The 14,142-nt window shown below is 39.3% G+C and overlaps 1 protein-coding gene across 1 annotated transcript; it reads right to left on the bottom strand.

Annotated features, from left to right (window-relative positions):
• Positions 1 to 1,957: 1,957 nt before the first annotated feature.
• Positions 1,958 to 3,241, bottom strand: LOC115821731 (CXADR-like membrane protein). The gene is made up of 3 exons (XM_030785532.1): positions 3,232 to 3,241; positions 2,500 to 2,823; positions 1,958 to 2,277 (listed from the first exon to the last, which is right to left on the bottom strand). The coding sequence occupies exons 1-3, from the start codon at positions 3,239 to 3,241 to the stop codon at positions 1,958 to 1,960; spliced, it is 654 nt and encodes a 217-aa protein (XP_030641392.1).
• Between the last annotated feature and the right edge of the window lie 10,901 nt (positions 3,242 to 14,142).

Raw genomic sequence — 14,142 nt, 5'->3', positions numbered from 1 at the left:
TGATTGATTGATTCATATTATTTTAGTTTGATGTGCTTATAACATTATTAAAATTATGATAAGTATGATGACTGCTGACTTCATAACCACACATATAATCATATACGTGTGATTATTTAATCAGCGGTCGTCGTACTAGGTAAGGAGAATGACTCACTGTGGGTGTCTGATTTCTCATTCCATTCTCTGAAATAAAATTCAACAACAATCCACAGTCATTACAGAAAAACTGTTCTGTTTGTTAGACACTAGTGACAGAAGAAAACATTAACAGGAACTATGTGATCACTATGGTGTTATTATGTATAATACTATTATTATGATAGGTATAAGACAGTCATGATCAGGTGTAGATTCAAGATTCAAGATTCAAGAGTTTTATTGTCATGTGCACAGCAAAACAGGCAGTTACACTGTACAATGAAATTCTTACTTTGCTAATCCTCCGTTACCAGACAATATATAAATAGGTAAAAAAAGTGTAAGCCAGTACATGAGAAATGCTTTGTCATCTTATTACTCTTCCGCCTTATGTAACACTCAACATGGGTAACAAGTAACACACGTAACACTTATTATAATATGAAATACTTATCACTCTTTTCATCTTTTAATAAAACTGCCAGCTTCAGAGCAGTCACTAATTACCAACCTTTTTACATGGTACTTCAGTAAATATACTGGGGTGTGTGTGTGTCAGTATACTGGTGTGTGTGTAAATATACTGGTGTATGTGTAAACATACTGGTGGGTGTGAGAGAATATACTGGTATATGTGTAAACATACTGGTGTGTGTGAGAGAATATACTGGTGTCCATGTAAATATACTGGTGTGTGTGAATATACTGGTGTATGTGTGTTGCGTTACTTGTTGTTTTATTCTTGTACTTGTCGTGTCATTGTGGTGTGTTTACCCTCTTCTCACTCACAAAAGAATACTTGTTTAGAGAAATTATAATTTGCTAATATGTCTTGTGTCTCTCTTGGGTTGGTGCAAGGGTTTCGACAGATTTTAACACTTAAACCTCTGACAGAAAAAAAACCCTAAACACTCATTAAACCATGACAGACTGCTTGATCAGTCTGAATACTCACTGACTCTTCTGTTATACAACAGCACAACAACAACCACAAGCAGGAGAACAGAGACTGTGTGATCAGTCTGAATACTCACTGACTCTTCTGTTATACAACAGCACAACAACAACCACAAGCAGGAGAACAGAGACTGCACCAGCCAGACGACACAACAAAATCTCTATCACAGACATCTCTGATGATTGGTCAACTGCAGAAATGAGAAAGAAAGAAATCAGGGTTGGGGCTGTACACATCAATTTACACTGAACATTATAAGAGAACATTCTACATTTTAAAATGTCTATAACACTACCTCACTCTTACAGTGTTATTAAACACTATAACACAACCCTACTGTTATGAAATAAAACTCTAAAAAGCAGCATCAGAGTGATTCAGATCACTGTCATCAGTGAAAGACTCTACCAGCTGTGTTTAACACTGAGGTGAGACTGGTCTTACCGGTCATGTACCTTTTTCTTAACTGGAAATGATGAGAAAAAAAAGAACTAGCAGGAGTTTTCACACAGGTTTTAAACCATCACTGTTTCTCTCTATCTGATCTGTCTTTTCTTTAAACCATCACTGTTTCTCTCTATCTGATCTGTCTTTTCTTTAAGCCATCACTGTTTCTCTCTCTCTGATCTGTCTTTTCTTTAAACCATCACTGTTTCTCTCTATCTGATCTGTCTTTTCTTTAACACTGATTATTACTCTGATTCATTTTACACATTTAAGATAAAGAACTAAGACACACTCACATCCACTGTGTATACAGCCCATTTCTCATACCAACACTATGATCTTGAGGATTACAGTGTCTTATGTCATGTGTGTGTTGTTTGTAGGCTGTAATAATGAACTGGTTTTGATGGGTCATTTCCTACCTGTCCATGTGGTCATGTAACTGACTGAGGTTTTAACTTCTCCTCTATCAGTCAGTTGACATGTCCACTTCCTGTTGTTATCGTGGTGCTGGAGCCTGACTGTCAGAGCTCTGGGGCAGTAAATTGAGGATGAGATCTTTAATCTGGAGTCTGTTAAACTGAGATCAGTTCCTGTTTCATCCACCCAGATCAGATTGAGTCCATCAGGCAGTGTTTGAGAGTTACACTCTGACCTCTCAGTGTTCAGGAGACAGTACAGAGTCACAGAGCTGCCCAACTTCATCTCAGTGTTTTGTGTTTGAGGTCGTACTACAGCAGAGATGGAAAAGACAAATGATATAAAAATGGACGTCAGAAGAGAGTCACAGTCATAGTGCTGCCCACATTGATCTCAGTCTTTGGTATGTTTGTGAGAACTACAGAAGAGATGAAAAAGACACCAATAATAGAAAATCTTACATCAGCTTTATTATCTATTTTACTTTGCACTGGAAGCAGTATGATCACGTGAATCACACAGGAAACACTCACTCTCTAGAACACGCAGAAAGACACGGGCGTCAGTTCCATATAGTCTATCTCCACTTAGAGATTGTCGACAGGTGTAGTCTCCAGCATCCTGAGGTCTGACTTTATTAATGTTCAGAGAGCAGTCAGACCCCAGACTCAGTCTGTCAGCTCTCTCTCTGTTCTCTACACTGATCTTCCCATCAGTGACCAGTTCAACAATTGCACTTCCGTTGTAGCTGAACAGCCATTCAGTTGAGGAGCAGTCAGGATTAACCATATTAAGACAGGTCAGAGTGACATCATCTCCATCTCTGGAGAACACAGTGCGGATCTGTCCACTGACACCTGGGAGAAAGTCATGACAGATAATCACTGTTTTCTGAAATCTGAACTGTAACTGAATCTAGGGCATAGACCATTTTGTTTTATTTCACTGTTTTTGTTTTCATAACTATTTTTCATTTTGACCAAATAAATGATCACTTATAGAATAAAACGTAACTTTTAAATGAAGCTGTGAAGTCAAACAAGTAGAAGTACATGAATATGAGAGAAAACATGAAGGAAATGGATTTATTGAACTATACATCTGGATTTAGTAATGAAACAAAATCAATTATTACTTTTAAAAATATATTCCAACATGATGGTTGAAGTGGTGGATATATTCTCCATCATGTCGTTTTGTTTAATCTGATAGAGTTGACACAGCGTTCCAGATCTAACCTGCTTTTCCAACATCTCAGATCAAACCTGCTCTCATGATTGGTCACATGAAAACAAAGCTGTTGTTTGTGTTATTGTGTTTGTTTATGACTGAGGGTTCTCTTGCTAAATGCATCACGTTCTGTAAACAGACACAGGGCCACTGTATCAAATCCACCACATTAACATCACGCAGATGTATTCAGGATAACTCACAGAGTCAGATAACTCACACAGTCAGACAACCCACTGTGTGTCAGTGACATAGACTCTGATTACACACAGAGCGCTGTAAGATGAGGTTGTCACCAAATGTATAAATCAAGATTGGAACGGCCCTCGTCTATACAAAAAACATCAAAAATGAGAGAGCACCACAGAAATGAAGGAGATGGACATTCAGTTTGTGTATTCTATCATGAAAATGATGTAATCACCTTTAGACAAATGCAACATCTGCAGAAAGATGATTCAGTAAAATCCACTCCCCATGACAAAATGGAAAATAGGTGTGACCATGTGTGATAAATGTCTATTAGAAATGAATCCCCACTGATGGAGTGAAAACACTTTGTCTCATTGAAAGTAGATGAGATGCTGGGAACAGAATTCAGTGTTTACATCTCCATGGTGATAGGCATGTTAATGTCTTAACCAGGGTTTACGTTAGCCAGCATCACGTGTAGTTGTCCAGCAGACGAACACATCAGCGGCCAAAATGTGCCAAATAAATAAATAAATACATTAAATAGCCTAATGTTGTGTGACCTATAAAATATGCTTCCAAGACAACTTAAATATAAACCTACATTATGCAAATGTTTGGTTTTATGGCCGCAGTGACAGTGAGTGTTTGGCCATGTGACTATAGTAGCTGCTTTCGCTCCACTCCGCATATTAAATGTCAAATCAGTTTCGGAATTCGGACCGACCACCCTATTATTTTATTTGCTTTTTGCTTTAGCCTGTTTTCACGTTATTTATTCACGTGTGTGTTTTGTGTTTTACTGCTGTTGACATGCAGGTTATTATATGGCTATTTGTCCGGTAGTTATTCTATACGGCCGGAATCCTGGGATATTAACGGCCGTGTTGGCTGTCAAAAAAAAGTCTAGCGTAAACTCTGCTCTTAACACATTTCTGAGGTGACAAACGTGCATTATCTCACTACTGCGTTTCTCATTTCCACACATTTATGAAAGATTTAAACACACAATAGAGCTCCCTCTCCCTCAGTGTTCAGGGTGTGGTCTTCAACATCAGTAACTCTACATCCTTGTTTTCTGACTTAGGATTTTAAGATGTTTCAGAATTAAATAGTGAATTTGTAGTTACACAGATATTTTCCTATAAACAATTTGTTACACAGACATTATCTAATGGACATTTCTAAGACCCAAAGCCAGTGTATTGCACCATATGGAACACAAACATTATGACATCATTATTTTCTGCAGAGGTTTGTCTTTGACAGAAGTGTCTTTTCTGTGGAGTGTGGGAGAGAGTAAATGGATTTTACTTGCTTTCCATTGGAGTCATATGTTAGTGGTTTGTCCTTCGTTCAGAAATGGTGAAAATCAGAAATGGTCTGAAAATCTCAATGTTCGACCAATGAACAGCTTTTTTCCAGCAACCGTGTCTGTAATATTTGATTTAAGCTTGTTTGTCATTCTCTGTAAATTATTGTTGATACTGCACAAGGATCACTAGATAGATAGATAGATAGATAGATAGACAGATAGACAGATAGATAGATAGACAGACAGACAGACAGACAGACAGATAGATAGATAGATAGATAGATAGATAGATAGATAGATAGATAGATAGATAGATAGATAGATAGATAGATAGATAGACAGATAGATAGAAGCTTGTGACAGATAGATGAGGAGACCTGGTGTGGTAAAGGGAAGTGGAGATACTGTGGTGATGATCTCATTCTTTCAGTCTCTATATTTATATCTTACCATGTTTCTGTGCTCTGTGTTTTTCACCACAACATCCTCACATTCACATTACTAATGGAAACATAGAGGACCCTGAATGCCAGGAACTGGTGCATATTTATATATGAGGAAATCAGCATAGAATTTTTCTTTTTTTATTTCGTTATTAGAGTTTGAAAGTATTTTACTCTTGGCTGTGATAAGTAATATCTGGCCCTCTGTTGTGAGTGTGTTAGTGGTTTGTCTAATTAACCTCTTTCACACTGCATGTGTCACAGAAACAGAGAGGAACCAAGACAGGTTCACACAGAACTTGAGATCTATGGTTTGATAGAATCAAGACCTGATATGCTGTTTCTACAATTAATTATCTTATGGTTTAAAAACTTTAAGACATTAAGTTTGAATAAAAATAGAATATACTCTTTTCATGAGGTAGGGGCAGTCCTATGGATTGGTTTATAATTTTTCAATGTTAAATGGCATTTAAAAAAAAATTTTTTTTTTTTGCTCATGAGCAAAAGAAACACAGGTGTCTCTTTCTGTGAAAATCTGTTTACCTCACAGATAGAGAAAACAGACTCAAAACAGGAAGAAAAGTTTCAGTTGTGAGAAGGATGAAACTGGAGCAAATAAATGCAGTAGATTGTCACCAAAGTGACCTGAGTGAGGATGGGGTTTGGCAGGTCAAAGGTCAATGCCAGTTATGTGAAGGGAGGAAACTGACTAAGACATCAATTCCCAGTTAGACTGTTTGCATAAAGCTGTCCACAGGAAGCAGTCTGACTTAATCTGAGTTACTTGCTGTGAGGCAAGCAGTGGAGCTGGACCCAAATGCAAACTTGATTTAAACAGTGCAGCCAACCAGTGTCTTCAAATGATAACAAACAACAATAGACAGGTTAAACACAAGGGCTTAAATACAGAAGGAGAACTAAACTGGGGAAATGTGATTGGTACAAATTAACAAGGCTGAAACGAGGTTAATAAATAGAATAAACAGGATCAGGTGAGGGGCGGAGACAGACACGGAGCAGGAGCACAAGACATTTCAAAATAAGAGTCCAAAACGATGTGCAGGCTGTGACACTTGCTCTCTTGAATTCAGCACAGGACGTTTTTTATTATTATTATTAGACTTTGAAAAGACTGTAAAACTTCTTAATTGTGGTGAATAATTTCCATTAATTTCCAGTACCCCGTTGTCAAAGTCTCAACCAAATCAACTGCTAAAACTGAAATTTTCTACAGACATAATTTGAGAAAGTGAGTGCAGTAGATATTGGCCACAGTGACATGAGTAAGGGGCGGGTGTGTGACCAAAACTCACAGGGGAGAAAAGGAACCTTCTGGTCCAGGTCAAAGGTCAGTGCCAGCTATGTGAAGGGATGAAACTGCATGACAGTTGTGGACCAGTACGAATGCAACTCCCAGTTAAACTAATTGTATGGAGCAGTCTAGTGGGACCAGTCTGAGTTAATCACTGTTTAATAGGTCAGCAGGATGACGGTATATAAATGAATATGCAGAAACATCAGGGTGAATTTATGTTCAAAAAAAACAAACAAGAGCCCAGTAGGTAGTTCTGACCTCTGTCCATTCAGAAATAACATTCAACTTCACACCATTGACAAAAATAGTGATACTACTTCACACTAAATTAATTTACCAACTAACCACACTCCATCAGTCCCAACAAACATCACCAAACACACACACACACACACACACACACACACACACACAGCATCAACAACAAACAACAAATAACCACAAAGTTCACATCATTCTTCTTTACCTGTCAGAAGAAGGAGGATTTTTATTGTCATCTCAGGTAGAGAGGTCCGTCTGTTTGCTGCCATACTGAATTTGCAGTCTCTCTCTCTGTCTGTCTCTTTCTCTCATGTGTCTACCCTGTCTGAAGTGACAAGAAGGGCTCTAGGATGCTCTCTCAAACATCTTCAGCCCTTCCTGTGTGATGTCACTTCCTCCTACCTGTGGACATGAACTATTTTTGGTGTTCAGTTGAACCACACATTGCAGAGTTTCTAATTCAGTGGTGTATGTGTCACTGACCACACTGTGTCAATGTTGGAAACATGTGTTTTATCAGGATCAACTTTTCTTTCTTTCATGTCTACAGTTGGGCGGCACGGTGGCGCAGTGGGTAGCGCTGTTGCCTCACAGCAAGAAGGTTTTGGGTTCGGTTCCCGGCCGGGTCCTTTCTGTGTGGAGTTTGCATGTTCTCCCCGTGTCTGCGTGGGTTTCCTCCGGGAGCTCTGGTTTCCTCCCACAGTCCAAAGACATGCAGGTTAGGTGAATTGGAGACACTAAATTGCCCTTAGGTATGAGTGTGTTTGTCTGTGTGTCTGCCCTGCGATGGACTGGTGACCTGTCCAGGGTGTTTCCCCGCCTTTCGCCCTATGTGCGCTGGGATAGGCTCCAGCACCCCCGCGACCCTAATCAGGATAAGCGGTTTAGAGAATGAATGAATGAATGTCTACAGTTCATAAAACAAAAGCCATTTCTCAGTCCACCACCTCACATATCAGCAGGCCCGTCCTCTGCGCGTGAATGAATTCATGAGAAATCTTTTCACCTCTTTTCCTCTCAGAAGGACATTAGTGTCTGACAAATGCAGCCTGAACCTCCACATGTGTTACAGCTCTAACTCCATAAATCATACTGGCAGCTTATGAAAGAATCATGTAGAACTGGTCTAGCACTGAAACCATGCTATTCACTGGTGACAGATCAGCTTGACCAAAGGCTGACAGAACTCCCTTCATTCACATGTCATTGATGCTCTTTTTTAAAGTAAATCCAATGAACTGTTTTTTTACCAGTGTACACACACTCCCTACTCAGAGTGTAGACTAATAAACATTGAAATGTATTAGTGTATTGTGGAAATAATGACTATTACTAGAAATGACGTGGTATCTGAGAGATTTAAATTGAATGTGTAAGAGACAATGTGGGCTGTGCAGTATGTTAGTATAATACTGTGCTGATCTAAATCTTGAGAAATAGTCAGTGCTGAGTTCTCTGGACAAATGTCTGAGTTATTTGATTGAAAAGACTGAGCAGATGAACAGTTTGACCTGCTGTTCTCCCCTCTCTCATCCAATAGAGATGAATTCCATCCATCCACCCTTCACTGCTTTATCCAGTTTCACCACTGCACATGGCAAACACATCTCCCAACTGCTGTTCAAAATCAAATAATCACATTAAACAAAATCAGTTAATAAAATCAAAATCTACCACCTGCATTCCCCATCATTTCCCCAATACTATGTCAAAAGAACACCTGTCTGTCTTACAATTTGGTATTTAGCAGACGCTTTTAGCCAAAGTGACTTACAATATGTGCATCACTTAGTAAGAACCTCATCACTTAGTAAGAACCTCTATCAAAGTATGAAAAGAAATTGCACTCAGGCGGTTTAAAAACTCTGCATTAAGAACAGCACTTCGAAAAACAATATATGTACTTCTACAACGTCTCTGACTGACTCATAACAAATTTACACCATCACAATGAGTCGGCTGCTGAACTGATGCTATGACTGCGTGATCCCTGCCAGGGCTATGCCAGGCCATGGCTAGCTGGTGAGACTGTGTTATGAGACTCATTGAGCACTTGAAATGACTCGGAGTATACAGGTATATACTCCAAGTATATAGTATCTCATTTACTAAGAATTTTAGATATTAGTTGTGGAAAATAGGCAAAGCCCGAGCCGCACTTGCAACAATATCATAGCTAACAAGCTAGCTAACATTAGCTACACGACTCCAAAGCAAGGGTTAACACGTTGCCTGATTTCTTTAAACTCCAAGACACGAACTTAACGAATAGAAAACGTCTTCAGTCCTCACATCACCAGGACTGTTATCACCTCCCTTACCACAGTTAACACCTCCCTTACCACAGTTAATACCACCTTTACCACAGTTAACACTTCCCTTATCACAGTCAGCACCTCCCTCACCACAGTTAACACCTCCCTTACCACAGTTAACACCTCCCTTATCACAGTTAACACCTCCCTTACCACAGTTAACCCCTCCCTTACCACAGTCAACACCTCCCTTACCACAGTTACCACCTCCCTTATCACAGTTAACACCTCCCTTACCACAGTTAACACCTCCCTTATCACAGTTAACACCTCCCTTATCGCAGTTAACACCTCCCTTACCACAGTTAACACCTCCCTTACCACAGTTAACACCTCCCTTATCACAGTTAACACCTCCCTTACCACAGTCAACACCTCCCTTACCACAGTCAACACCTCCCTTATCACAGTTAACACCTCCCTTATCACAGTTAACACCTCCCTTACCACAGTTAACACCTCCCTTACCACAGTCAACACCTCCCTTACCACAGTTACCACCTCCCTTACCACAGTTAACACCTCCCTTACCACAGTTAACACCTCCCTTACCACAGTTAACCCCTCCCTTACCACAGTTACCACCTCCCTTACCACAGTTACCACCTCCCTTACCACAGTTAACACCTCCCTTATCACAGTTAACACCTCCCTTATCACAGTTAACACCTCCCTTATCACAGTAACACTAAACTGCCAACTAAAAATGACAGCTCTCATATCAGTTCTCAAGAAACCAGGGTGTGATACAGCTGATCTAGTAAACTATTGACCAGTCTCTCTCTCTGTTGCCATTGCTAGTTAAAATCCTTGACCACATTGTTTCTGCCCAAAGCTACAAAGTTACATTTAACTACAAACCCATCTGAGTTTAGTTTGAGACTGGGCACAGCACGGAAACTTCCCATAGTCAGAGTTCTGAATGATCTCCTTATGTCAGCTGACTCAGGAGATATGAATAATCTTGTATTCACCATTTCATACCACAGAACATCTTTCATTTCTCATCACTGCCACTAAACCAAAAGTCAACTGTCTTCTTGAGTTTTCAGACCTGAGACAGAAATTAAAACATAAAAACTAACAAAACATGATGTGGTATAGGAACTATAAAAATATGCTGGTTCTCAGTGTTTTTTTATTTTCTGATTCATTTCTGATGACAGCAGTGTGCTTCAGATTAAAGAAGATGTCTGTAAATTAAAGATTCAGAAATGTATTATTCATGGTGGTAACAACAGTGCAGAGTTCTACAAATGTTCAAAGCTCTTTAGACAGTGAAATGATCCCTGACACAGTGAGATAAATATGGTTATAATCATATGAGTTTACAGTTAGATTTTCTCTTAATTTACACAGTCATGACCAAAGACTCACATCTCTTTCATTAACATTCATTAACATTCACATTTTTACCCAGCCACAGCTAATGACGCAGAGCTCTTATCAGAATCACGTAAAGACCTTCGGCTCATGTTATTATCAAACTATAAAAAAAAGAACAGTTATTATTGTCACAGGTGTCTTAAACAGTTTTAAAATAGGAATATTTATGTGACAGAGTGATAGAATTAGACATATTTCTGGATTTGTACTGGATTTGAGAAATGCTGGTGTCGTAATCCTGAATGGCAGAAATTCAAGCGTTATCGTGGAAACTAGACATTCAGTGTGTCGTATGTGTGATTTTTGGTCTTTCTTTAAACTGCACATACGTCATATCTATTCTATAGACCGTCACCAACTATTCTGTAACTAACCCGGTGCTAACCAGAGGTGGATGAGCTCCGACTTCCGAGTCTTGGCTCCTAAATATGGAGAGTTACTGTTACGTGCGGCGCACTGTGCGTTTTTGTTTGTGTGCGTCTTGTTTTGTTTGCGTCTCTCTCTCTCTCTCTCCCTCTCGCTCTCTCTCTCTCCACAGGTACCCAGTGGTGGAGGGCCGGCAATACCATCTGGCCTGATGTTGTGCCCCGCCCCTCTCTCTCCCGTTCGACCAACCAGGGAGGGAGTGCCCCTCGCGCTGTAGCCAACCAGACGCGGAGCGCCAACATTTAAACACCACTGGATGTGCTGTGTGGGTAGATTTTCGGTCTCGTTTTGCGTTCGCTTGTGCTATACTGTGTTCTAATTACTCGCTGTATATCGTGTTTGACTTTTGTTATTATTGACTACGGATTTGGATTACGGATTGGTTTTGGTTGCTTTCGACTGGCGCGGGGAGAAGAATAGGTAAGAAGGGGATCCCCGCGCTAGGAGTTAACTGTGTATAGGGGTTAGGTTAGAGGCGGGTGCCACTATTGTATGTTTTGTTTTGTAGGCAGTGAGTGTAGTTAGGTTTATTTTGGCTCTGCCACCTTTTTAGTTTCTCGTAGTTACGTGTGTGTTTCCGTAGGCAGTTAGGGTGGTTTCTGTTATATTTCGTTCATTCCTTTGGCGCCGTCTGTAGTTCTCTCCCCTCTCCGCGTTCAGGTGTAAATATTTCTGTATATATATATATATTCTTGTAAATATTCTTTTGGCACTTTGTAAATATCTTTAATACATTGCACTTTTTTTGTTGTACATTGCTCCCGTGTCCGTGTGTTTTTTTTCCCCTCGCACCGTCCCAATCCGACACTGGTGGTGGGTTTCCTTTATGCTACGTCCCTGCTCATACCCCTAGACCCAACTCACCATCTGGGACGTAACAGTTACAATAAAGAGAAATACACTTGTCAGTTTGTAAATGATATAATGAATCCCTGAATGCACTAAGATGTCTTATTACAGCCTTAATGGGGAAACTGTAATTCTGTAATGATTAAATATTTCACTGTTGGAAAAAAGATCCATTCCATCATTACCCCCAGCATGATTCTGTGGGTCCGATGCAATACCAGCAAAATGCACCAGAGGGCAATGCGGCGTTTATTTAATACAGATGGTCAGTCAAGTAACGTCACCCAAAAACATCCTGTGCATTTACTGTCCCCTTCTGTACTTCCACGGAGCTTAGCCATCAAAGACAAACTAAATCATGAAACTATCACACACAGTTTAGTGAGTAAAGACAACATGAGAAAAATACTGAAGGTGTCATTCACAGATAACTCATCACTGGGTTTTTAATGTGTCTTAAATCTGTTCACACATTAGATATGGATTAACATTAACCTGACGGTGTAAATAAAACTGTTTATGGCATACGGGGGCTGAATATATCTGATGTTTCTACTTGTCTTCATTTCTTCTTATTGACAACAGCATAGAAGTTACTGGGGTCTTGGTCACTGGGGTTGTCATGGTGATCCTGCTGTTGTTGTCCTGTTGTTCTTACAGTGGCGTAGGTCACTGTGTCCACAGCCTGGCTCTGAATGAACATGAGAGAAATGATTCAAATGTTTATCATGGATGGAAGTAAACATGAACAGTCTTGGTTTTCACTCACATTGTCTGTTCTGGCAGCAATTTTGCTGAGAGGAGAAACTTCAGCATAGGTCACGGTTTCCGGAATCTTCTTTTCCTTATAGTAAAGCAAAAACGAATTCATAAAAAAACATTATTGCGTTCTGTTAAATAAATGACAAGTGTTTGAGTCCAATGCGTTCACTTTTTTTCCCTAACAAAAATATCAAAAATAATACAATCTGCTTCCAGGCAATCACACCTAGTGTGAGCACACAACTGTAACCACGGTAACAAGTAAACTTGTCTATGTGAATATAGTGAAACGATGAAGGCAACAATAAAGGTGTAGAGTGTTTCATTTCACACTCACGGTGATGTCAGTAGAGGGGGCGTAAGCAGAATGATTGACAGTTTCACAGGTCACAGCATCTGCACTTTCACTCTACACACAAACCACAGAGAGGAGGAAACACAGAGTCTTACAACAGAACAACATCATCACAAACCTTTACTCTATTTAACATGTGTGTTATATTCGAAAAACAGTTTAGTGTGGTGTGTGTTTATGGTTCAAATGATGGACTTAAGGTTTCATATCTCATAGACAAATTGTTCATTATCATTGATTATAGTCTTAAAGAAAATTATTATCTCATCTTAAGATAGTGTGTGAAGCATCCTGTTAATCTGAATTTCCCAGCAGTGAGCAGTGAAGTGTAATGAATTACCTGGTGGACATTACTCGCCGTGAGTTGCTGATTTCTCTCTCCACTGCCTGGAATGTAATTAAACAACATGGTACTAGTGTTTCAGATTAGGACAGAGTCTCTCAGACGTTCATTCAGCTTGTTTAACTGTTTATCAAGACTGAGTATCACACATAACAACAGAATTACTGTTACATCTTGTTAGGGGCGGGCTCATCTCATCCCGGTCATGACCAAGATTTGGTGGAGATTTAAAAAAAAGCATAAACTGATTGTGCACATTACCGATATCTCAGTGATTCAGTTGACAGCTGGTAAGTTTTGTTCTCATATCAGTAGTAGGAGTCTGACTGGATAGAGTTCCTGACTAAAGATCGGTCATTTAGTGATGAAAAGAGATCATTATACTCACTGAGTCTAATGATGGCAAACAGCAAAACAATGAATATAACAGCAACTCCAGCACTCACAGCATAGATGACAAACTCTGATGGACAGACAGAGACAGAGGGAGACAGAGAGACAGAGACAGACGGATATGTCAGTTTCTTCAAGTTCTTTTCCCAGTGTTGTGTCATTACCTGACAAATAAAAACTTAACTATTTACTCTATATTACATAAGAGAAAAGATTGTTCAACACTGCTGCCATTCCAGCTGTCACTCTCTAGAATATTACGATTCACTTGGTGGTGCTGCTACTACCTTAAGCTTATTAAATACATCTTTATAACATTACTTTACTGTCAATAAGCATAACTTTGTAACACTTCCTTACCGTTATTAAAAACTACAACTCTATAAAATTACGATACTGTTACTAAACACAACTCTATAACACTAGTTTACAGTTATTAAACACTATAACTCTGTAAAACTATCATACTGTTATTAAACACTGTAATTATACAATGCTATCTTACTGTAATTAAACACTGTAACTCTATAATATTACCTTACTGTTGTATACCACCACTATATCATACTATATTTACATACTATAGTA

Source organism: Chanos chanos, chromosome 9, assembly GCF_902362185.1.
Source record: "Chanos chanos chromosome 9, fChaCha1.1, whole genome shotgun sequence".
Taxonomy (NCBI): Eukaryota; Metazoa; Chordata; class Actinopteri; order Gonorynchiformes; family Chanidae; genus Chanos; species Chanos chanos.
Note: the sequence above shows the minus strand (reverse complement) of the source record. Positions and strands in the feature narration are given on the sequence as shown.